General features: G+C 40.0%; 1 protein-coding gene across 2 annotated transcripts; it reads right to left on the minus strand.

Annotated features, from left to right (window-relative positions):
- Positions 1–5,263: 5,263 nt before the first annotated feature.
- alg5 (ALG5 dolichyl-phosphate beta-glucosyltransferase) lies at positions 5,264–24,814 on the minus strand. Of its 2 annotated transcripts, XM_003216852.4 has the most exons (10): positions 24,595–24,814; positions 23,396–23,567; positions 22,940–22,986; positions 22,575–22,643; positions 17,386–17,478; positions 14,189–14,302; positions 13,406–13,465; positions 11,789–11,940; positions 9,096–9,181; positions 5,264–6,223 (listed from the first exon to the last, which is right to left on the minus strand). In XM_003216852.4, exons 1-10 carry the CDS (start codon positions 24,652–24,654, stop codon positions 6,111–6,113), a joined length of 966 nt encoding a protein of 321 aa, XP_003216900.1. In that variant the 5' UTR covers positions 24,655–24,814; the 3' UTR covers positions 5,264–6,110. The 2 variants fall into 2 exon arrangements, with proteins under 2 accessions (XP_003216900.1, XP_008102052.1); XM_008103845.3 differs by lacking the exon at positions 22,575–22,643.
- Between the last annotated feature and the right edge of the window lie 11 nt (positions 24,815–24,825).

Raw genomic sequence — 24,825 nt, forward strand, 5'->3', positions numbered from 1 at the left:
CCAAAGTATGGCTTCCTGTTAACCGAGCCAGGTGTTTTTAGCGAACAGTTTTAAAAGGTGGTTCGCGTTCGTAAATGACACGACGCACACGTGTTTTAGCTCTAGAAAGGGACCACACCTCCAAATATAGTCTTTAGTTTTGACATTTCGTTTCTATAAAAGGAGAAGCGTTCCAAACAGGACCGCTTTGACCATGAGGGCGTGCCTGTGCCTCCACACACATGTTGATTCGTGATGCTTTTGATAAGGGTTTTTTTCTTGGCTTGGACAAAGAAGACTCCAGTCTAGACAGGTAGTTTTCCAGTGCCTTCCTCTGAAATGCGGCCTGAAGCACTTGGACCAGCTCTTTTGGTGTCCCAATCAAGACTCACTAGGGCTGATCCTGTTTAGCTTCCAGGATTAGACAGGATCTCATGGCTCTAGGGTAGAGCTTTTAAAAAATTGTATTATAGCACATTACTGTGTCCGCTGCAGGGTGTAGGTTTGTCACGTGAGCCACTGCTGAGGCCCCATCTATACTGCCATTATTACTTAACTTATTTAGGCAATTGTTGTCCCAGTATGAATGGCCTTCCAAGTGTATTTAGGTTTATGTGCAACTGAATTTAGGTTTATGTGCAATGGTTCCGTGGAAAAGTGGTGTTAAGTAACTATGTTTTAGCTGACTAATGTATTTTATGTGTTGTGTTTTATGAATAGTTGTTAATGGTTTTAAATGTGTTGCCGTTTTATTGATCTGTATGGCATTGAATTTTGCCAGTTGTTGTAAGCCGCCCTGAGTGCCCTCGGGTGAGAAGGGCGGGGTAGAAATGTTGTAAATAAATAAATAATAAATAGTGTCATGGCGGTGAGTAGCTAGGTGACTGTGGAGTCCTATTCTTGACCTGCATGTTCTTCCAGTGAGGACATTGGTTTCTAGGTCAGTATTGGCTTGACATGCCTTCCTCTTGGCACGTTTCTCCCTTTTACCCTCCATTCACGCCTCTTCAAATTCTGCAGCACTGCTGGTCACAGCTGACCTCCAATTAGAGCGCTCAAGGGTCAGGGCTTCCCAGTTCTTAGTGTCTATGCCAGTTTTTGAAGTTAACTTTAAGCCCATCTTTAAATCTCTTTTCCTGTCCACCAACATTATAATGCAGATTGAATTGCATTATATGAGTCTACACCAGGCATGGGCAAATTTAAGCTCTCCAGGTGTTTTGGACTTCAACTCCCACAATTCCTAACAGCCAGATATATATACATACATACATATAATGAAAGCTTTTCATGAGTTATGTTGTGTCCCCATTTTGGTATTACAGTATATGTTTATGTCCGTCAGTCTTATAGGGAGTTGGTTTAATCTCGTTTGAACTGCTGTGTCACAAAATGATGCATACCCCCCCTCCCCCCCAAAAAATGTGTCATCAACATGAAATGTCTGGAAAGCTTTGCTTTAGGATATTTAGGTGATATCTCTTGGCCCTACGAAACGTAACCCTTAGTTGCAGTTCAGAGTAATAGGACATAATACCTAAATGCACGACTCATGAAAGAATTGACACTCAAGCACGCTTACCTTTCTAATTTAGATAAAATCAAGAGAGGATCCCTATATGGCTGAGAGCATCAGATTCCCAGCTATGCAAATGCATAGACATCAGGCATATGTGGCTCACCAAGGGGAATGAAGTGTTCACAGCCCACTTTCTGATATCTTAGTATTTTGTGTTTAGGCGACTTTTTGTATGAAAAGTTGTGCCTCAGTGGGAAGCAGGCCTTCCTGGCCTCCTTTCTCCCAGGTCTAACTACTCTTTCAGAAACTTTCAGAACAGGAAAAACTAATTTAGAAAAATAGTAAATTACCAAGGAGTGGTGTTACAGAGAAGAGGAACTTCAAATGGTCAGAGATTCTATGCAGGGCCTATTAATCACTTAAGCAATAACTGAAACTAACAAGTGAGGTTCATAATAGGATTCCACTATACAGAAAAACCAAACTGGGGGAACAACATACACACACACACACACACTTTTTCTGTGGGCCAAAGAGTTTTCCTACCTTCAGCATCTAAGACCCTACCTGCCTATAACTTTATCTTTTGTCCTTCCTTTGCATCAGTCTCAAGTGACACCATCAGTTTGCTTGCTGATAGGCAGGGGGCTGGAGATTACACTATACAACACAATCTAGGTTTCTGACTTATAAATGACATTTCCTAATTGATTCTATCATAAAACATGGAAAAAAATCAAATGGCAAAAACTTTGTTTTTGCTGGATATCCTGCTCCACATTTTGCTAGTTTTTCAATGATTATCTCATGGAGTCTCAACCAATTCAACATAGTTTGTGGCAGTCACAAAAATGAAGTTTCTGGAGTATAGCAACTTTCAAAGCAAGTACCACGCGATTAAACAGGAATAACACTTTCAAACCAGGAACAGTTTCTTTTTCTAATTTTGTTACATAGTGCTATCTCTGCAGCTGTGTTTGGGTGGTAGCTGGACTGGGAGAAAATGAGGGCAGGAAGGCCAGTCTTCAGCTCAATCAAGTAAAGGGAGGGAATTGAGTGTATGCCACAATTCAGTGTGCTTGCAGTCCCTCTGCTCTTGTTTCAATACAAGTGAGAATAGAGTCAACAGAACCACTTGTTTGCCTAAATTTTCACCCCAAAACCCAGGCTATGGTTGTTCTTGTTGATGTTCCATACCAGAAGCAAGTATACATTCTGAACAGAATTGAAAGGCCATTTGCACTGATATCCTGCCTATTGTTATCTTCTAACTACAGTATATATTTTTCCCAAAAACAATTTTAACTTGAACAATTTAATTTACAATCAAAGTAATATTCATTAAAAATAAAGAAACAGAAGAAAAGAAAAAGAAAAAGGGAGATGGTAAAATGGCTAATACCCAGTAGGAATTAGAGACCCAATCCTGACTTAGAATCATAGAATCATAGAATCGTAGAGTTGGAAGAGACCTCATGGGCCATCCAGTCCAACCCCCTGCTAAGAAGCAGGAAATCGCATTCAAAGCACCCCCGACAGATGGCCATCCAGCCTCTGTTTAAAAGCCTCCAAAGAAGGAGCCTCTACCACGGCCCGGGGGAGAGAGTTCCACTGTGGAACAGCTATCACAGTGAGGAAGTTCTTCCTGATGTTCAGGTGGAATCTCCTTTCCTGTAGTTTGAAGCCATTGTTCCGTGTCCTAGTCTGCAGGGCCGCAGAAAACAAGCTTGCTCCCTCCTCCCTATGACTTTCCTTCACGTATTTGTACATGGCTATCATGTCTCCTCTCAGCCTTCTCTTCTGCAGGCCAAATATGCCCAGCTTTTTAAGCCGCTCCTCATAGGGTTTGTTCTCCAGACCCTTAATCATTTTAGTCGCCCTCCTCTGGACGCTTTCCAGCTTGTCAACATCTCCCTTCAATTGCGGTGCCCAAAATTGGACACAGTATTCCAGGTGTGGTCTGACCAAGGCAGAATAGAGGGGGAGCATGACTTCCCTGGATCTAGACGCTATACCCTATTGATGCAGGCCAGTTTTTAGAAATGCCAATACAGATCCAAATTACTAACCCTAATAAAATTGCTAATAATCAGAATTGTAGATTATTACATCATTAGATTTCTTATTACTCAGAAAAATCAATAAACGGTTCTAAAAAAATTAGTTGGTTTTTCTGAAATTAGTCCAGGAATGCTCATCTTCTTACAGGTTTGCCACATATGGAAAAGCAGCCCTCTTTGTCTTGATATTTCCAACATTGGTTCAAAAGTTTCTGGGACATTTATGACAGCTTATTGTGAGTTACCATCTATGCATAATATCCAAGTTCTCTTTTAATAACACAAAGCAGATTCATTATCTTTGGACCGTATTTCTCCCCAAACATCAATATTTCATTATTGCCAAAACATTTGGCTCTTCTAATTATGTTGTTGATGTCTGATAGCAAAGCGCTTCTGTTACTTTTGCCCTTTTGTATTGCTTTGTAGCATTACAGGCCTTATACATCTGTAATGTTGCGAGCCAGATCTTATGGCAGCATAACCGAAAAAATAGGAAGTGAAAGCATTTCTGTCTGCCCAAAGTAAATAAGATGAGTTAACCACTGGAGTGCTATGCATACCTCTTAAAGAGGAGGGAACGCTCAACAGCAATTGCTTGGTGGACATTCAGTAGCAGCCTTCTTCAGGCGATCATTCATAATGTCCTTTTCTCCAGACAAATATAATTTTGTAGAGTGTGGCAAAAGATAATTTTCAGAGAAAATTCTAATAGGACACATGTCTAAATGTTTATTTTTATAGGTTTTTAAAACTATTGCTGGAAAAAGGAAGTGAAAAGGAGCACATAATCATCATCATCATCATCATCATCATCTTTATTTGTATACCACTCTATCTCCCTGAGGGGACTTAGGGCGGTTTCCACCATAGGTAAATCACTCAATTACCAGAACAAGAAACATACAACATTCTGAGGTCTAAGGAACAGCAAATTCCAAGTAAGGGCTGATTGAGATGTACATCTCTCCAAAAGATGAGACAGCTGTCTTTTTAGAAGTTGTATTATGGATACTTCAATTCACCTCTTTAGGGGGGAAAAGTTGGATCTTTTCTACTATGCCATTTGATAAGATCTCTGAGCAAATGCACATGCCCAGAACTAAGGTTGAAATTATGTGCACACTTACTCAGGAATAAGTTGGATTCAACAGGATTTTCTTTTATGTGGATATATTGAGGAGGGGGGGATGCAGTGGAAGATTACCCCTTTGCTATAATTTATAAATCAATCAGTTTTGAAGTGCTGCTTGCTAACTCAATACATTTTCTAGATTAGTTCACTCAACATACTGAATGGGGGTTTTTGTGCAGAAATTTAAGGACCGGGCTGGGGCGCAGGCTGGTTATAAGCCAGCTGCAACAAATCATTCTGACCAAGAGGTCATGAGTTCGAGGCCCGTCCGTGCCTGTGTCTGTCTCTGTTCTATGTTATGGCATTGAAAGTTTGCCTTATATGTGCAATGTGATCTGCCCTGAGTCCCCTTCGGGGTGAGAAGGGCGGAATATAAATACTGTAAATAAATAAACTGATAGAAATGCTTCTATAGAAGTAAAAGGCCACCAAAAAGATCATCATTATAAATCTTTTTGTAGAATTGGATATGCATGTGAAAATTTGGTCAGCAGTTTGTAAACTTTAACAATCTGCGACCCTGACTAAGTTAAGAAAATGGTTTAAGAGTCATCAGTGATGTTCACACTGTTTCACAACACCATTTAAATTTTATTCTTCCACAATATAAAAATATGACAATAAACCTGGAATTGCAAAGTCTGTTCAAAGTTTAACAATTAATTGCAATAAAGAAAACTGATCCCAGTACATTATTACACAACCATTTCCTTGTGTTCTGAACTTCTCTTTTTGAGAGTATTGGAAATACCATCTTCTCTCAAAAAGATATACACCTTATTCAGTAGATAGTCTTACTCCATGTTGAATTCAATGAGTGAGTACAATTGTATGCTGCTATTTCCTAGTGAAATCAACATAACCTTAAATGTGTCCAGTTTGTCTGCATTGTCCATGACAGCCATATTGCCTTAGAAAACTGATGTTTTTGTTTTAAAATCATAAGTGACCAGTTTAAGTACACCGAGAAATATTTAAATTCAGTGATTTCTTCAGGATGCCTGAGCTACCCTAGGCAAAAGGAATTTCCATTTACTTCAATGAAGGTCACATCTTGTGCTTTCTAAGAGATATTCGTCTGTAAATCAATACACAAACTGATTTAGCAAAGAGAAAACAACAATCCATGGGCTTTTAGCATGTATTAAGTCCTCTTTTATATTTTGTTGGTTTTACAGGAATGTGTTGTGCAAAATGAAAACAATTTACAATTGGTGCTGTAAAGATTAAAAGGCTGATACTCAATTGTATTTTTTTTAAAAAAAACCCATCAATATCCTTGACTGTTTTCAAATGAGTTCACAAGTGAAATACATAATAGTAATGAAGAGTAATCTCAGCGTTATCCTTTTTTCATAGTTGTTGGAAAACCGCACCATAATGATCTAAACAATTCATTTGGCCCACTATTAATAACCTAATTTTCTTTTCTTCTTCCAAGCTGCCAGGCCCTAGTGAAATATCTCAGTCGTATAAAGAGAAGGTCCCTCCCCATTTGTAGCCAACTCCAGAAGGGAACCAATTTGGAACCTATTAAAAACAAGGGGGAAGTGTTATTATTTGTACATATCATCTGATTATGAGACATTTTGAAATACATTCAGAAGTACTTACTACATTATAGCTAAATAATGAAATACTGTATAGCACTCTCAAAGATGGCATAGTCAGTCATATTATGCATTTTTACTGATTAAAACTATGGTGCCCACTCATTTATTATAGAAGGGAAGGAGTTTTGTGGATGAACCAGGTACCAACTTCTTCCTCTTAAGTTCACCATATGGTCATACAGAGAAGACATATTATATAATCTCTTCTGAGAGCTTGGTCATGTGGAGAACACTATTAAAGAATGGCTGTGGTATTGCCTCCTCTCCCAAGGTTCAATTGTCATGGTCCTATGCCTTTTCAAAAAGTGTGTAGGCATGTAATACAATAGTAGGCCTGTTCTTGGGGTTATTTGGGGCGCTGATTTAGAAAATTGCTTTGGATAGATTGCATCAGCTCCAGTTACCCAGATATTTTATTTGTTAATTTATTTCTTTGTCGCCTTTCTCCAAATGGACCCAAGGCAGCTCACAACATCTGGTTATCATGATTTGTTATGGGTGAGCAGATGAAGACTGGTAGATGTCATATGTTCAGTACCTCCAAAGCTAGAGCTGATAGGAGAAAACTGGTGCCATTATTGGAATCAGTGAATTGAATATGCTCTGAAACAGTGCTAACATATGAGGCACAAAAAAGTGTGTTGGCGAATGTTATTTGAAAGAGCACATATGTCAAAATGCCACAATGTTTGAGTTATCTGTATCCAACAAAATTACCATGGGACTTTGATAAAAGTGGGACTAGTTTATTTGCTCTCATCCTACATTGACTTAAACTTTATCTCTGTTGTTCTACTCCTGTTCATTCAATGCTTTTGGCATATATGTAGAGTTGGGCTAGATAACTTATTTTGTGCCCGTTGCATACAATCCAAATTAGTTCTCTGCATATCCTATTCCTAATTTCTTTTCTTATTTGCTGACTGGTTGAATTTGACTTACGGTGCTCCTAGAAATAAAAAGCCTCTAAAAACACTGCTCCTCCAGATGTTTTGGACTTCAGCTCCCATAATTCCTAACAGCTGATAAGATGGATGAGATTTCTGGGAACTGAAGTCCAAAACACCTGGAGGAGCAAATCTGAAAAACACTGCCCTAAAGTATGGGCATTGAAAGCCCTGGTAAAATCCTGAAAACTCTGGCTTCCTTGAATCAAATTTACCTTTTTTCTTTGCAGTATCCTACGCTTCGTAAATAAATAAACCTCCTTACAGTTTTTTTAAACAGAAAGATCTGATTCCAAATTCAGCACCCAACTTATCATTATTATTTATTTATATCCCGCTTTATCTCTCCCAAAGGAGACTCAAAGTGACTTAACATAAAAGCATTAGCATACAATTTAAAATATACAAATATGCAAACATTAAAACAGAATTAAATATAACCAGTATTTAAAAATTCAGTTAAAAGCCATTAAAACATATTCAAGGTTAAAAACCACAGCACTCCTTCAATTGATCTTTAAAACCTTCTTTAAAAGCCTGCCTGAATAAAAAGGTTTTAGCCCGCCACCGGAAGGGCAGTAGAGAGGCGGCCGTTCTGGCTTCACTTGGAAGAAGGGAGTCCCAGAGTCAAGGGGCAACCACTGAAAAGGAAGGTCCGCTATCTCATTCACACCAACCAAGCTTGCAATGGAGGTAGGACCAAGAGAAGGGCTTCTGAAGATCTCAGGGCACGGGCAGGTTCATACAGCCAAACAAATTTATCAGATTGATAAAAATTTCTCATTAGTTTTTGACCTGGGATACAATGAAAAGAGTGTGGAGGGTTTTCCTCTCATTGTCTTGGAGCTCCAAGATGATCTGCAATATGTTGGCATCATCAGCTCCAGACTAAGCTGTATAGAAATAATCTCTCTGTCAAATGTGTTATGAAATTGTTGTAGTCTGGCAAGCATCAGAGGATTTTTCTGACTGTTCAGGGAATGAATCGACTGGAGATGATGAGTTTCAAAGTGAAGAGTATGTGAGTGATTGGCGGGAACAGCAGGCAGATGAGACTGATGTTTTGGATTCTTCAGCTCATTCTCGGGAAAAGGGGAAATGAAAGTACCAGTTCCCTGGAGAAACAGCTTTGGGCTGATGGGAAGTCTTCAAGGGAATTTAGATTAGCCCTGAGAATGCAGAGAGTTAAAAGCTGACAAACAAGATTTTCTAAGAGGCACAGAGATAAGGCTGAGAGGAGATCCACATGCATGTTTGGAGAGCTTAAATTGGTGGGTTGTTTTCAGGCCTTTCAGAGACAATGTTGCTATAGGAGATTGTTCTCTGGTTTCTGCTCTCAAATTCTTGGTTCAAGTATTTTCAAGTTTCCTGCTCTTGTGTATGCCTGTGTTTCCTTGAAGAGTTTACCAGGGAAAAGTTCCTGTTTTCATGTTGATGGATTTATATTTGGAGTACTGCTGTGGATTTTGGTTTCCTTGGCTTTTTTGGATCACTGCTATTTTGTATTTTCTATTCTATTGACTCTTTTGGAATGGTCTTTTCCCCACTTTTTAGCTAGTTTCTTTAATAAACATTTTAGATTGAATTACTGGACTCTAGTGTGGTGCTGGGTGAAAGGATGTTTCAGAGCTAGAGTACAACAGAAATCCTGGTTCTTTCAGCTGCACCGCAGCTGCATCTCATACTAGGAAGCAGAGAGGCAGGAGAGAATATGCAAAAAGGAGAGTGACCTTCATGGTTGGGAGAGGCTGCACTAGAATAGGAATATTGAGCTTTCTTATTCAGGGAGGAAAAAAAGATGAACACAAAGAACTCAGTGAAAGGTTTTCTAGATTAACTGACCTTCGATTTCTGTCCAGTTGACAGCAACTTCTGCTATTGGTATTTTAAGGCACTGAGCAATATAGAGTAGTTCCACATCAAATGCCCTGCAACACAACACAAACACTCAGTACCGCCTTGAAATCATGACTGGTCTTTTCATGTACTTGTAACGCTCAAAAGCTTATTTTGAACACAAAGGAATAGACATGATAAAGGTATATATATGCCAAATCACTATTTTCTGGCCAATAACGTAAAAGACAAAAATAATTTTGGCATGCCTGTTCTTCTTTTTCTATTACAGAAAGCAGCAATTTCGATATATGGTGAAGAAGTACAATTCCTAAAGTTGGGTCACCTTTCCCCCTACTGCTCTATTGTGCTTTCATAAACTCTTATTTAGCAACAGCTCTCTCTTTGAAGTGTATTTTTCTATTATGCTTCTTACTTAAGCTGTCACTTCTTATCCCTAATTGAAGACAAAGTTCGCAACAATGTGATCTCACTTTCGTCCCTTGCTACCCTTCGTTATCTCCCCTGCCTCAACAGCAATGCGGACCACTGCAGCACTGGATGACTTCTTGAAATCTGCTTTTAAAAAAAATATTCTTTATTTTAATTTAAAACAATTCAATACATTTGTTATACAGCAGACATGTAATATCCAATGCATCTCATAAATCTTTTTATATCGACTGTAACTTTCACTCTTGTACATATACTTCTATCATTCCCCACCATGTTCCCCTCCCCCTTTTTATATTTTCTGTCCAAAACTTCATTTCCTCTTGTGGAGGTAACTTTCCACCCTTCTTTTTCAATCCTCTTTCAATACATTTTCCACAGACATAATCAAAATCACTTTTTTATATACCTCTTTTAACTTTTGGAGTCCTCGTGGACAGCAAGTTAAACATGAGCCAACAATGTGGTGCGGCAGGTAAAAAAGCCAATGGGATTTTGGCCTACATAAATAGGGGTATAGCATCTAGATCCAGGGAAGTCATGCTACCCCTCTATTCTTGGTCAGACCACACCTGGAATACTGTGTCCAATTCTGGGCACCGCAGGTAAAGGAAGATGTTGACAAGCTGGAATGTGTCCAGAGGAGGGCAACTAAAATGATCAAGGGTCTGGAGAACAAGCCCTATGAGGAGTGGCTTAAAGAGCTGGGTATGTTTAGCCTGCAGAAGAAAAGGCTGAGAGGAGACATGATAGCCATGTATAAAAATGTGAGAGGAAGTCATAGGGAGGAGGGAGCAAGCTTGATTTCTGCTGCCCTAGAGAGTAGGGCACGGAACAATGGCTTTAAACAACAGGAAAGGAGATTCCACCTGAACATCAGGAAGAACTTCCTCACTGTGAGAGCTGTTCAGCAGTGGAACTCTCTTCCCCAGACTGTGGTGGAGGATCCTTCTTTGGAGGCTTTTAAGTAGAGGCTGGATGGCCATCTGTCGGGGTGCTTTGAATGATTTTCCTGCTTCTTGGTAGGGGGTTGGACTGGATGGCCCATGAGGTTTCTTCCAACTCTATTATTCTATGATTCTATGTCAACTTATCATTTATTGCCATTTCGCAGAATTCCTTGTATATTCCTTCAATTTGTATTTTTGTTTTCCAATTCCTTGCTATAAGCAGTCTTGCTACTGTTAATAGGTTAGATATTGTATCTTTTTCTTCTTTTTTAGCTGTTTATTATTATATAATGATAATAAGGCTATACTAGAACTTTTCTATTTTTATGTTTATTATATCCTCAATCTCTCTACATACCTTTCTCCAAAAATACCTATGTATTTACAATGCCACCACATATGTACAGTAGAGTCTCACTTATCCAAGCTAAACGGGCCAGCAGAAGCTTGGATAAGCGAATATCTTGGATAATAAGGAGAAATTAAGGAAAAGCCTATTAAACATCACATTAGGTTATGATTTTATAAATTAAGCACCAAAACGTCATGTTATACAACAAATTGGACAGAAAAAGTAGTTCATTAGGCAGTAATGTTATGTTGTAATTACTGTATTTACGAATTTAGCACCAAAATATCACGATATATGGAAAACCTTGACTACAAAAATGGCTTGGATTATCCAGAGGCTTGGATAAGTGAGACTCTACTGTATATATGTTCCTGCTTCTTGGCATCCTCTCCAGCATTTTCTTTAGTAATTTTATTTATATTTGCTATTTTTATTGGTGTTAGATACCATTTCCATATCAATTTATAGTTTTCTTTAACTCGTATTGATAAGTTTTTCAAATGTCTTTGTTCCCATAATTGTGACCACTCCATTTCCTTTATTTTCATCCCTAAATCTTCTTCCCAGACATCCTTGAGAATGTTATTCTTTATTTCAAGTATCTTTTATATTTTACTAGTTATTCCTTTCAATTTTTATGTTCATCTATATCTCTTCCATTTTGTATTATTTGTTCAAATTGATTAAGTTTACTTCCATTTTTATTATTTTTTATCCAATTCTTGAATAATTGTTCTAGTTGTATGCAATGGAACCATGACAATTTTATTTCCCCTAATTCTTCCATAATCATTTCCTTCTTCATACTAAACTTTATCTACTCCCCTAATTTATCTAAGCTTTTCCCCTTAGTTTTTTATCCATTATATTTTGAAATCTGCCTTTCTTATTAGTTTCAAATCTGCTTCCAAGGGATCAAAATTACTGAGGAACATAATACCTACCAACGCTCTATATGGAGTACTGAAAAAGTTTGAGCAGCAGCCTCACGGGTTAATAGTTTAAAACCACATTGGGTGTCTTTGATTTCCTTCACACAAAGAAACCATACTAAAAAATGGAATCCATACATGAGAAGTGTTCGGAAGTATGACCTCTGCAAACAAAAGGCAAAATGTTAATTGTCTCTATTCACAAACAGGTAAATTCTACCATAGCAACATGTATAAACATGTCAAATTTAAAAAAGACAAATGATAGCATGGCATTTTATAGCAATCATTATTTGTATCTAGGACTAGAAATAAGCAAAATGGAGATGTTATACAGATTTAATTTGATGTAATAAAGATATAATAAAGGAGTACTTTTGGATATATCAAAGCCTTACTTTTAAAATGCCACGTTGGATCATACTTTGAAAGTCACAATATCAATTCAATAATAATTATAATAATAAAATGTTTATTTCTCAAAACCAAGAGAAAGAACAATAACTCTGAATTCAAACTGATAAAACTGAATCAATATTATAATCAGCAGGATGGGTGGTATATTTCTGCAATATCAATCCACCAGCTTTCAAAGATGTCAGATTATGCCACATTCCTATTTATCAAGTTCATCCTGTTCACCATTTCCCATCTATATTAATATCTGGAACCTAGAAGATATGGATGTTGATCTTTCTCAATTTCTCAGCTGCATTTACCAGCAGTTCACTGCTGTTGTTTTTTGCTATTCATTTTAAGTCCTTCTGATTAGAATTTTAAGACTTCTGATCAGATCATTCTTCCTTGCCTTGCATTCATTATACAGAAGGCCTTTACACTTTTATTGTAAGTCCATGACAGAAGACACTAAGTCTTTCCCAATGATATTATCTGTGCATGAGCTATGAACTTCAAATATCCCTTTTCTCTACTAGTGCTTAGGAAGCAGTAATGAAAATTGCATTTGTAGTCTTTCATTTGCAGTATGAAGTTTCATTGTTTTGGAGATCTATTCAACATTTTCTCTGATTCTAATATTTTCCTACATTGATAGTAGGAGAGAATAACAACCAGATGGTCTGATGAACCTGATAGCCACCCATGCTCCAGGAAGGCAGTATGTCACTCTTTTTGTGACATGCTACATCTATCTATGCCTCCTTAATTTATAAGTCCTGCTTATCTATGTCATCCTGTGTGTCTTTCTCAATGTTCCATGGAGCAAAGAGTTGTTTACCACCTTTCCATGCTTGAGTGAGATATGCAGTTCCACTGGAAGAAAATGAGTTCCGATTTTCATGTATATCTAGCTATTCTATTAAACTGAGTTTTTGTTTATTCCCTGTGCTTTTTCAACCAATTCCCCTTCCCTTCATTTAAAAACCTTTCACTCGTCCTCACAAACTTCTGTACAGAAGTGTTCATCAAAGCCCTTCATGTTTTCTTCAAACTGAACTAGTAGCTAGCATTTACTGTTAAGAGTACTTCCTATTGACTTCAGGTGGGAAGACAAATATGGTGCAGATATCTTGCAGGTCATTGGGACTGGTCTCTAAATGCTGTTCATTATTTTTTATTTCAAGAAACCTGATGTACCTGTAGAATAAAAAGTAGAAAAGCCAACCTTACCTGTGCTATTGAATCTTTCTCCAAGTGAGCTCGAGAGCCACAGGCGATGGCCATCTGGTCCTAGAGAGAACACATTAACAACTGTTTGTAAAAATTTAACAAATCAATGTTAGGAAGAGATGGCGTTTCCAAGCAAAATTCATACATGCAATTCATATCCAGATTAAGGATGCTACAGCAAAAAGTTCATTAACACAATGGAATGAGTACCACAGTGATAATTTATGGCCAGTGCTAAAAAGTTAAAGGTCAGAACCTATTCTGCATTAAACTAAAACTGCAAATATTTACACAGAATACTCAATATTTTTCTGCCACAAATCCACTCCTGAGAAACAATACAATGTTAGATCTGATTGATTTTTGGTAGGAGAAAGACCAATCATCATCATCATCTTTATTTCTAGACTGCCCTCTCTCCCCAGAGGGATTCAGGGTAGTTAACATACATATAAAATGGCAAACATTCAATGCCACAACTACATCACTTAATATCAAAGAGTATAATTTAAAGATAACATACTTATTATGGTAAAAAATCCAAATTATAAAAAACAATAAATTTAAACATAATAGTCAGTAAAAACATTACTTCTTCTGAACAACTTCTGAATCATGATTTGATAGGGATCTCTACAAATGGTGGTATTTGGAAGTCAAATAAAATATATCTCAATAAATAGATATGCAAATATACAAACCAGGATTTATTTATTGATTGAAAGAGAATATCAATATAGTCAACGACCATAATGGAAATAAGTGAACAAACAAAAAACTCACAGGCCAAGGCTGAAGACTTTCGAGACCTTTTTCTACTTTTTCAATATCTTCAAACTTTGTGGCACCATCAGCATCTGCCATGAGGATTTTTTTCCCTCGTGAAATGAAAACACCCTGCGTGTAAGAATAAGCCAAGATTTTGTATTAGTACTGATTTTAATTCAAGGAAGGCATGTTTCACTTGATACAACTACTTCAAAAATGTTCATGCAATTCACTAGGTTCTCTTTGGCTACTGAATGTAAATGCCTGGACACAGTGTACTTAATCACCCGAACAATCAACAGTCTCATGGACACTATGCCAGAGGTGCATCAAGCCAGCCCCAAGGAGTCAAAAACACAGTAAAAATTTGCGCAGGCAGATTTTGTTACTGAATGGTTATAACATAAATAAGGAATAAAACTATGAAGATTCATAGGACAATGCATCTCATGTCAGATGGAGAACACAAATGCATGGGTAAATAAAATAAAATCAAGAATTATTCAAATAAACAATCTATACACGTGTGTGTGTGTGTGTGTGTGTGTGTGTGTGTGTGTAATGTGCGTTTTTCGCATGGAGTAAACAACAAAACCACTGAACCAAATCACGCCAAATTTGGCCTCAAAAGACATAGTCATCCAATCTATGTCTTTCAATAAAAAACTAGAAAAATAAAGACCAAATTGCAGAGCCGTTCTTCTCCTGGCTGCTAGTTAGAATAACCCTTTAGGCTTCACTCACTTCATGTCCTAGCAACCCACAGAGCCACAATGGTGCCTGGGGGACAGGATTCCCTTAGGCCTCTTCCATACTGCCTATAAAATACAGATTATCTAATTTGAACTGGATTATATGGCAGTGTAGACTCAAGGCCCTTTCACACAGCTATAATCTCTAAAATAAGGACAGTAAATAAAAAGCAACACTCTGAAAATGGAAATCCCAGACAGGAAACAACTAGGGCCAGCTAACACCTCCCAACAAAGAATTCCCCCAGGCAGGAAGCAGCCAAGCTTTGAAGCTGCAAGGCTAATACATGCTAATCAAGGTGGCTAATTGCAGCATTTATACCTGCCGCACCGAAACTATTAAACCTAGCCAACCAAAGATTTCGCAAGGTAGAAAGCGGCCAGGCTTGCAAGTAGCAAGGCTATTCAACCTGGCCAACCAAGACTTCCCCTAGATAGAAAACCCCCAGGCTTTGAAGCCACAAGGCTACTCCATCCCATTCAACCTGGCCTAACAAGGATGCCCTATGTAGAAAGCGGCCAGGCTTTTAAGCTGCAAGACTATCCAGTGCAATTCAAGCTGGCCAAACGATGATTCCCCTACAAAGGAAGTAGCCAGGCTTCAAAGCACCTCTTTGATTGAGAGTGCTACTCCAGCTCGCCAAACAAGGATTCCTTTAGGAAATAACATATACTTTTTTCGTGTCAGGAGCAACCGGAGTTGCTTCTGGAGTGAGAGAATTGGCCGTCTGCAAGGACGTTGCCCAGGGGACGCCCGGATGTTTTGATGTTTTTACCATCCTTGTGGGAGGCTTCTCTCATGTCCCCGCATGGAGCTGGAGCTGTTAGAGGGAGCTCATCTGCACTCTCCCCGGGTGGGATTCGAACCTGGCAGCCTTCAGGTCAGCAACCCAACCTTCAAATCACAAGGCTTTTATCCCCTAGGCCACCGGAGGCTCCATAACATATACTAACTACCACCAATTCCTCAATACTTTATTTCCCATACCACCACACGTTGCCACAGCAACACGTGGCTGAAAATCTGTATGTGTGTATGTGGCATGGGTGCCTGCTCACACAGACAGCCTCCAACCTCCACAAACAGGCTATAGTTCCCAGTGCTGAGGAGCAACCAATTCACTCCCTCCCAGGACATTGCAGGTTACAGCGAGCATATCCCAGTGTTCCTTTCTCTCTCAATTTTCCTGACCCCACCCGCTGCCTCTCCCCTAACCCTTTCCCTACCCTTTCCTATAGCATGCAGCAAACAGAGTAATTGATCAGAAACTGAACGTACTAGAGATCTGGGGGAATTCACCTTGATTTATAGGAGTTGTAGGGACTGGGACCTGAGAGCACTCTGAACTCCATCAACGAGTGACCTGGAACTCACTTGACACTCAGACCCAACACGGACAACTTTGCATACTGGCTGGGTTTGGAGGTGACTGACTTGACATCCAGGAGTTATAGTTCACCCATATCCAGAGAACACTGAACTCAGCAGATGAGGGATCTGGACCAAACTTGGCACACAAATTCAACATGGCCAACTGGGAATACTGGTGGACTCTGCGGGTGATTTAACTCTGGGATTTATACTTCACCTGTGTTCCGTGAACCCTCTGAAACCCACCAATGATGGCTTTGGACCAAACTTGCCACACAGACCAAAAGCTGCTAGCTTTGCATACTGGTAGACTTTGGGGTGACTGACCTTGGCATCATAAGAGTTATAGCTCACCCATATTCAGAGAACACTGAACCCAGCAAGTGACAGCTCTGAACCAAACTTGGCACACAAATTCAACATAGCCAACTGAGAACACTGGTGGCCCTGGATGATTGACCTTTATGTCTGGGAGTTATAGTTCACCTGTATTTCGTGAGCTTTCTGAAACCCACCAATGATGGATCTGGACCAAACTTGGAAAAAGACCCAACACTGCCAACTTTACATAGTGGACTTAGGGATGATTGACCTTGGCATCAGACAGTTATAGTTCACCCGTATTCAGAGAACACTGAACCCAGCAAGTGACAGATCTGGACCAAACTTGGCACACAGACCCAACATGGCCAACTGTGAATACTGGTGAGATTTGGGGAGGACTGACCCAAGATTTTTGGGAATTGTAGTTCACCCACATCCTTATGCATTTCCTAATAGGAGCATTCATAAAAAACAAAAGCAAATATCAAGTTCTTTTCCAAAGCATAGCGTAACATATGACCAAACTGATATGACCTAACACCCAAAAACAAATAAGGCCCTTTTCAAATAACCCAGGCATCACCGAGTCCCCAAGCTAGTTTCATATAAATTAGAGTTGCTCATTTTCCAATGACACAGTGATGCAATGTACTCGGGTGTCTTCGGTCATTAAAAAATGATTATGTGCACTAATTTAAAAAACCCTCAATGTTTCTTTGCTACAGAAACAATATAGTTACAGAAAGGAAAAGTTAGTCTATTACCATTTTGACAGCTCCTCCTTTTCCACGATTCTTCACCAGAGTGAGAACTCTCACTTTGTCACTGCCGTATTTTTTAGTATACTTCAGTGCAACCTATTGGGTGAATGTAAATTAGAGACACAGGAATTAACAAAAATGTTTATGACATTACATAAAACCTGCATTAAATATTAACACTTCACGCGACGTATGAAACTTTCTGTACTTCCCTACAATAAACTACTGCCTTTCTAATTTTTATTTATGTAAATATTTTTAAATTAATCATAATTCTGAAAGATGCAAGACCAGTTCTGAAGCAAAAACACCAAATACATCATTATAATAAAGCAAAACAGCTGCAAATAAAATTAAACAGAAACACCAAAAAGATTGAGCTAGAGCCATTTCCAGATGTTCCCTTACTCAGCTTTTCTTTCTATGCTTTAAGTATACTAACCATGTAGTGGTTTGTTTTGCTAGGCTTCAAGGTAATTTTTAATGATTTTCATTATATACTGTCAGACCTTGGAAGACCTCAGACAAAAAGCAGGCTCAAAAAGATAATTCCTTGTAAATAACTTTATTGATCCTTCTTGCCAAGTTGAAAAAGAAGCTATTTCTGACTAAATACCAAAGCACTACTATATCAAACATCCAAACCCACCAGCCACCCTTCTGTTGTAAACAAATGTATCACAAGTAAGAATCAGTTTTCTTTTTCCTAGCAAATAAGAAATTAGTCTCTTCTAGTTTGGGATCTACCAGAGCCTCTCTGATTAGGGCAGAGTGCTGGTGCACTCATAACCTAGGCTTGAACCACCTGTTGATTTTGATGAGCACCCTGAGCACCAACAATACACTGAACAGGTAATTATACTTCTCATGAAGGAATTGGCAATATGCTTTGTTGGAATGACAACCTTCATCAAGACTTCTCTAGCAATCTGTTTATGATCTTGTTGCTTACTGTTTCTTATATGTATGTTCTAGTATGCAGCTTCCTTTACTCTATAGTTTCTGAGAAATTATAGCTCTCCTTTTGACTATATGACCTGTTGATAGCTGTTTTGTGACAAGAGAAATGCTCTGGCCAGCTGGCACAAGGAACTATCTCAAAGATATCTGAAACTAGACTAATAAGTTTTTTGTACCTGTGTATGCTGAACACACGAATGTTGTGAGTGATCCAAATATATTATTTCAACCAAAGTCTACTTTATTTTGTCCCCTTTGTGAGAATGGCACCTCCTCTACCACCCAGTTTAAAGTAGGTGACCGATGGCTTCCAGTAGCAGCTGGTGCTGCTCTAGGTTTATGGACCTGAGAGATGTGATGCAGGTCTCACAAGGATTGTATGAGTACTCTATATGTGAACCATATCTGAATAGGTCAATATCAATTGATATGTGGTGGACTCCACCCATATGTCCATAAACTCCCACAGATTGTTTCCTATTGGTGAGGTGGCACAGGACTACTGGCTCTTTTCCTGGTCCCTATTGTTGTTGGGTTAAGCGAAGTCCACTATAATAGAGGGCTAGTGTCTGGGCTGGAATCTTTGCTTTTCACCCTGTAGTCTGAAGCCTTTGGAGTCCCTTGGCTAAGAGGATGAAATGGAACCTGGGAGCATGAAAGGCTCTTACAGCTTCTGTTTTTTTGTAATTCCTACTCTTCCTTGGAACTAGTGCCTTCTTTTTCTCTTTATTTTCCACAAGGGTAAGCTCCAAGGACCCCTCCAAAAAGTCTGGTTTCCCCAAAAGGGGGTTAACACCAGGTTCTGTTTAGAACATGCAACCACATTCCAGCTCTTAAGCCAGAGCTGGTCCTAACTGCCAATGACGCTGCTGATATGAACTGCACCAGAGTGACATATCCTGAGATGGAGCCACGTTCATTAGCTCATTTAATCCCCGACTGACCTTATTCTAACCCTGGGGGAATTTCCTTGAAGAATTTCCTGAACAGAGGGGCCCTGCCATCATGGAGACAGAGGGAGCTGCTCTGATACCTAAGCAGGCAGCCCCATGTGCTGCTTGAGGGCTGCCTCTGCCTTCCTCTGAGATCTCTGGAGTGTGCTCTCCATCTTTACAAAAAATAGCAGAGAACATGAGGCAAATATGGGGGTATCAACTAAAGGAGTTTAAGCATAGTCATTACATTCTTAGGTAGGCTATATAGTTTGTTAGCAGCACTTGGGTTGGGTCTATAGAAGGCTGACTTGCTCTAGTCCTTCCTTACCATTTGCATGAGGTTAGCCAGAAGTGCACTTCCAAGGAGATAGGGACTGCCATGGGGAAAAGCTCTCTATTCCTCTGAGAGAGATCCAGGGTCCTAATCTCTTTCCTTAAAAGTACTGAATCCTTCATCTCTGACACTATGATATAGTCCTTATCTCAATAACAACAACTTTATATCTTGCACCTATCTCCCCAAGGGTGGTTTCCAACAAAGAATGGCAAACATTCAGTGCTGTAATAAACCAACATAAACAAATAAGCAACCCAACCAAATCCCAGAAATTCATATAACACAAAAGTATAACACATAATCAAAAATTAAATAACATAACCAATCAACTTCAGATCTATCGTTAAAACACAACACAAATCTAGCCAAATCTAAAAATGCATTTTACATTATTAAAAATTTATGCAGCTAACAAAGCCAAGGTGAAATACCATTTCGGTGGTAATTATACATAATATTCTAAACCTCCCCTCTATATCCTATGGTAAATAAATGCATTAAGCTGTTTTTTAAAAGGAAGTAAGGAGAGTGTCCTTAATATTTCTTTAGGGAGAGAGTTCCAGAGACGGGGAGCAATACTCCTCTTCCTCAGAGGATACAGCAGTGCCCAAATTTTCTCTGATAACCAGTAGCTGAGAACTCCCCATTGTCTTGGCCATATGGCCAAGATAGTGGCCATCCAAACCAAAAGGGGAAGTGTACTGCTACAAGTCTCCTAGGCTGTGAAAAGGCCTGCCCCACCCATTGCCATTCCAGATGCTACTGGGGAGCGGGGGGAAGGTATGAAATGACCATCTGCCCCCTGTTCACTCACCTAGTAGTTCTCTTGTGTCAAGTGCAATGTAATATGCCTGCAGTCACAATACTGACAGCCTTCTGGATGAAGATGTGGATGTAGCCTACCTGGATTTCAGTAAGGCCTTCGACAAAGTCCCCCACGACCTTCTGGCAAATAAACTAGTAAAATGTGGGCTAGACAAAACTACGGTTAGGTGGATCTGCAATTGGCTAAGCGAACGAACCCAAAGGGTGCTCACCAATGCGTCATCTTCATCATGGAAAGAAGTGACAAGTGGAGTGCCGCAGGGCTCCGTCCTGGGCCCGGTTCTGTTCAACATCTTTATTAACGACTTAGACGAAGGGTTAGAAGGCACGATCATCAAGTTTGCAGACGACACAAAACTGGGAGGGATAGCTAACACTCCAGAAGACAGGAGCAGAATTCAAAACGATCTTGACAGACTAGAGAGATGGGCCGAAACTAACAAAATGAAGTTCAACAGGGACAAATGCAAGATACTTCATTTTGGCAGAAAAAAATGGAAATCAAAGATACAGAATGGGGGACGCCTGGCTTGACAGCAGTGTGTGCGAAAAAGACCTTGGAGTCCTCGTGGACAGCAAGTTAAACATGAGCCAACAATGTGATGCAGCAGCTAAAAAAGCCAACGGGATTCTGGCCTGCATCAATAGGGGTATAGCATCTAGATCCAGGGAAGTCATGCTCCCCCTCTATTCTGCCTTGGTCAGACCACACCTGGAATACTGTGTCCAATTTTGGGCACCGCAGTTGAAGGGAGATGTTGACAAGCTGGAAAGCGTCCAGAGGAGGGCAACTAAAATGATTAAGGGTCTGGAGAACAAGCCCTATGAGGAGCGGCTTAAAGAGCTTGGCATGTTTAGCCTGCAGAAGAGAAGGCTGAGAGGAGACATGATAGCCATGTACAAATATGTGAAGGGAAGTCATAGGGAGGAGGGAACAAGCTTGTTTTCTGCTGCCCTGCAGACTAGGACACGGAACAATGGCTTCAAACTACAGGAAAGGAGATTCCACCTGAACATCAGGAAGAACTTCCTCACTGTGAGAGCTGTTCGACAGTGGAACTCTCTCCCCCGGGCTGTGGTGGAGGCTCCTTCCTTGGAGGCTTTTAAGCAGAGGCTGGATGGCCATCTGTCGGGGGTGCTCTGAATGCGATTTCCTGCTTCTTGGTAGGGGGTTGGACTGGATGGCCCATTAGGTCTCTTCCAGCTCTACTATTCTATGATTCTATGAAGAGCATCCAGATCCAGATCAACAGATCCTATGGGAGTTCACTCTTAGCTTGAGGGTGGGGAGTACTCACCCCATTCTCTCAGTTGATGGTCTAGCTTGGTAAATCAAGGTAAATCAAAGCAAAGATTGGTGCTGCTATGAGTCAAAGCTATGACGAATAGATCATATTGGAGTTTTTTCTTTGTGTCAGGAGCAACCTGAGAAACTGCAAGTCGCTTCTGGTGTGAGAGAATTGGCCGTCTGCAAGGACGTTGCCAAGGGGGCGCCCGGATGTTTTGATGTTTTACCATCCTTGTGGGAAGTTTCTCTCATGTCTCAGCATGCAGCTGGAGCTGATAGGGGGAGCTCATCCACTCTCTTTTTGGATTCGAACCGGCAACCTTCAGGCCAGCAACCCAACCTTGAAGTCATCAGTCCTGCCAGCACAAAGATTTAACCACTGCGCCACTGGGGCCCTACTATTCCTATTGTATAGTAGGCAGCAAAAAAGACCAGTCTTCCACAGATTGTTCCTCATGTGGGAAAATGAGGTCTTTTTCCTTTTCCTATCTATCTGAAGAGAGGGAAGAAACAAGGCTTTTTTCCCTATGCAGAAAGTACAAAAGAGGAAGATGATATAAAAATGTTATTTTCTTCTTATTTTATGTTATCAGCAACATGCTTCAGAACATGAATTAGCTGGACATGAACATGAATGAGGAACAATCTGTGGAAGACTAGTCTTTTTTGCTGCCTACTATTCCAATAGGAGTATCCCTCAATCAGCTCCACGTGGAGACATGAGAGAAACCTTTCACAAGGATGGTAAAAACATCAAAACATGAACATGAATTGCTTTTTCCTAAAAGAAACAGAAATATCACTGTCAATGTGCACAGAATCTGTATAATGCAAAAATATTCAATACCTTTGTGGTGTGATCTCTGCTGCCATCATCAACCACAATGATCTCATATGTAAATGTAGGATCTTCTTTCTATAAAAATAAGAAGAAGAGTAGTTTGAGAACCAGTGTGATGAAGAAGTTAAAGTGTTGGATTGCAGTTTGGAAAATCCAGGTTTAGAACTAAGTAAGCAATGAAAGTTTATCTCAGCCTTACCTATCTCATAAGTAAAGGGGAAGTGAGCTGTGCTGTTTTGAGTACATTACAAAAGGCGGGCAATTATTATTATTATTATTTGCTCTTTTATTATAGTAACCAGAACACAAAAAACCTGTTAAGGATGTTATTAGATACTGAAAAAATAGTCTCAAAGCACTACTTTAAATACCTGTCTCTTTTCCAGATAGTTTAAAGCTTCATCCATCATTGATGGCACTGTAAGAAAAAATGGAGAGGAGAGAAGGAATAATCTAGTTTAAGTAAAACTACATTGGTGGGATGGGGGAGACAAATATAAAGCACTTTTTTTGTGTCAAGAGTGACTTGAGAAACTGCAAATTGTTTCTGGTGTGAGAGAATTGGCTGCGTTGCTCAGGAGATGCCCAGATATTTTGATGTTTTTCCCATCCTTGTGGGAGGCTTCTCTCATATACCTGCATGGAGCTGGAGCTGACATAGGGAGCTTATCCACACTCTTCCAGGGTTGGATTCGAACCGGCAACCTTCAGGTCAGCAACCCAACCTTCAAGTCATCAGTCCTGCCAGCACAAGGATTTAGCCCAATGCGCCACCAGGGGCTCTTAAACACTTTGTTAACATAAGGAAAACCAGAACTTTATCTTACACCGCTCTTCCTCATTATATGAAGGCACAACTATGGAAAGTTCATGTGTTGGAAGATCATGGAGGTTTGGCACAGGTTCCTTCTTATCTTCAGCATTCAGAAAAAACCTTTCATCCTCATGTCTGTGAAGGTTTGGCAACTTTGACGCAGTTATGTGTGCAACAAAAGCTGTCTGGAGAGAAGGAAAAGTAAATTTGAAGCTACAGTAGAGTCTCGCTTATCCAACATAAATGGGCCGGCAGAACCTTGGATAAGTGAATATGTTGGATAATATGGAGGGATTAAGGAAAAGCCTATTAAACATCAAATTAGGTTATGATTTTACAAATTAAACACCAAAACATCATGTTATACAACAAATTTGACAGAAAAAGTAGTTCAATACACAGTAATGCTATGTAGTAATTACTGTATTTACGAATTTAGCACCAAAATATCACGATGTATTGAATACATTGACTACAAAACATTGACTACTAAAAGGCAAACTACGTTGGATAATCATCTCCATTTCTAAGCCGAAGAGCCGGCGTTGTCCATAGACATCCCCAGGTCATGTGGCCGGCATGACTGCATGGAGCACTGTTACCTTCCCACCGGAGCGGTACCTATTGATCTACTCACATTTGCATGTTTTCGAACTGCTAGGTTGGGAGGAGCTGGGGCTAACAGCGGGTGCTCATTCTGCTCCCGGGATTTGAACCTGGGACCTTTTGGTTCGCAAGTTCATCAGTTCAGCTCCTTAACACACTGTGCCACCAGGGGTCCCCTCATGGAACAATATTCACAGAGAGAGAGAAACCCACTCTTGTTTTAAAATTAAAAAGGCAGAATCTACGCTAACCAAAAACAAGTTCTTGTAATGTCAAGCATACGAACAAAACAATTAAAATTTATCTAGTGTCTCATGACATTGGATAACGCAGGCACGGGCAAACTTGGGCTCTCCCGGTGTTTTGAACTTCAACTCCCACAATTCTTAACAGTCTCAGGCCCCTTCCTTTCCCCCTCAACCGCCTAGCGGAAGGGACCTGAGTCTGTTAGGAATTGTGGGAGTTGAAGTCCAAAACACCTGGAGGGCCCAAGTTTGTCCATGCCTGGGATAATGCCAACAATGGAGAGATAATATGAGGCCCCAAGGACGGAGAAAAGTGCCCTAAAACTTCACAATGAGGCCCGCAGCGGCTTGCCGCGCTCACCAGGACCAAACCAAGCGCCGCCAACGCCGCCAGCCCTTCCGCCAGCCACAATAGCTCCATCGCGCCCCTCACACGGCAGGAACACCCAGCCTGCAGGAAAAGACACGGAGGCGGAAGCGGGGCTGAGCCACGAGGCGAAGCAAAGGCCCGCCACAGCCTAATCTTCCGGAGAAAGGGAGCACCGCCACTGGCTGGCCCAAGACGCGCTCTCCTGGCGCTTTGAAGGCAGAA

This window comes from Anolis carolinensis, chromosome 2 (assembly GCF_035594765.1).
Source record: "Anolis carolinensis isolate JA03-04 chromosome 2, rAnoCar3.1.pri, whole genome shotgun sequence".
Classification (NCBI taxonomy): domain Eukaryota; kingdom Metazoa; phylum Chordata; class Lepidosauria; order Squamata; family Dactyloidae; genus Anolis; species Anolis carolinensis.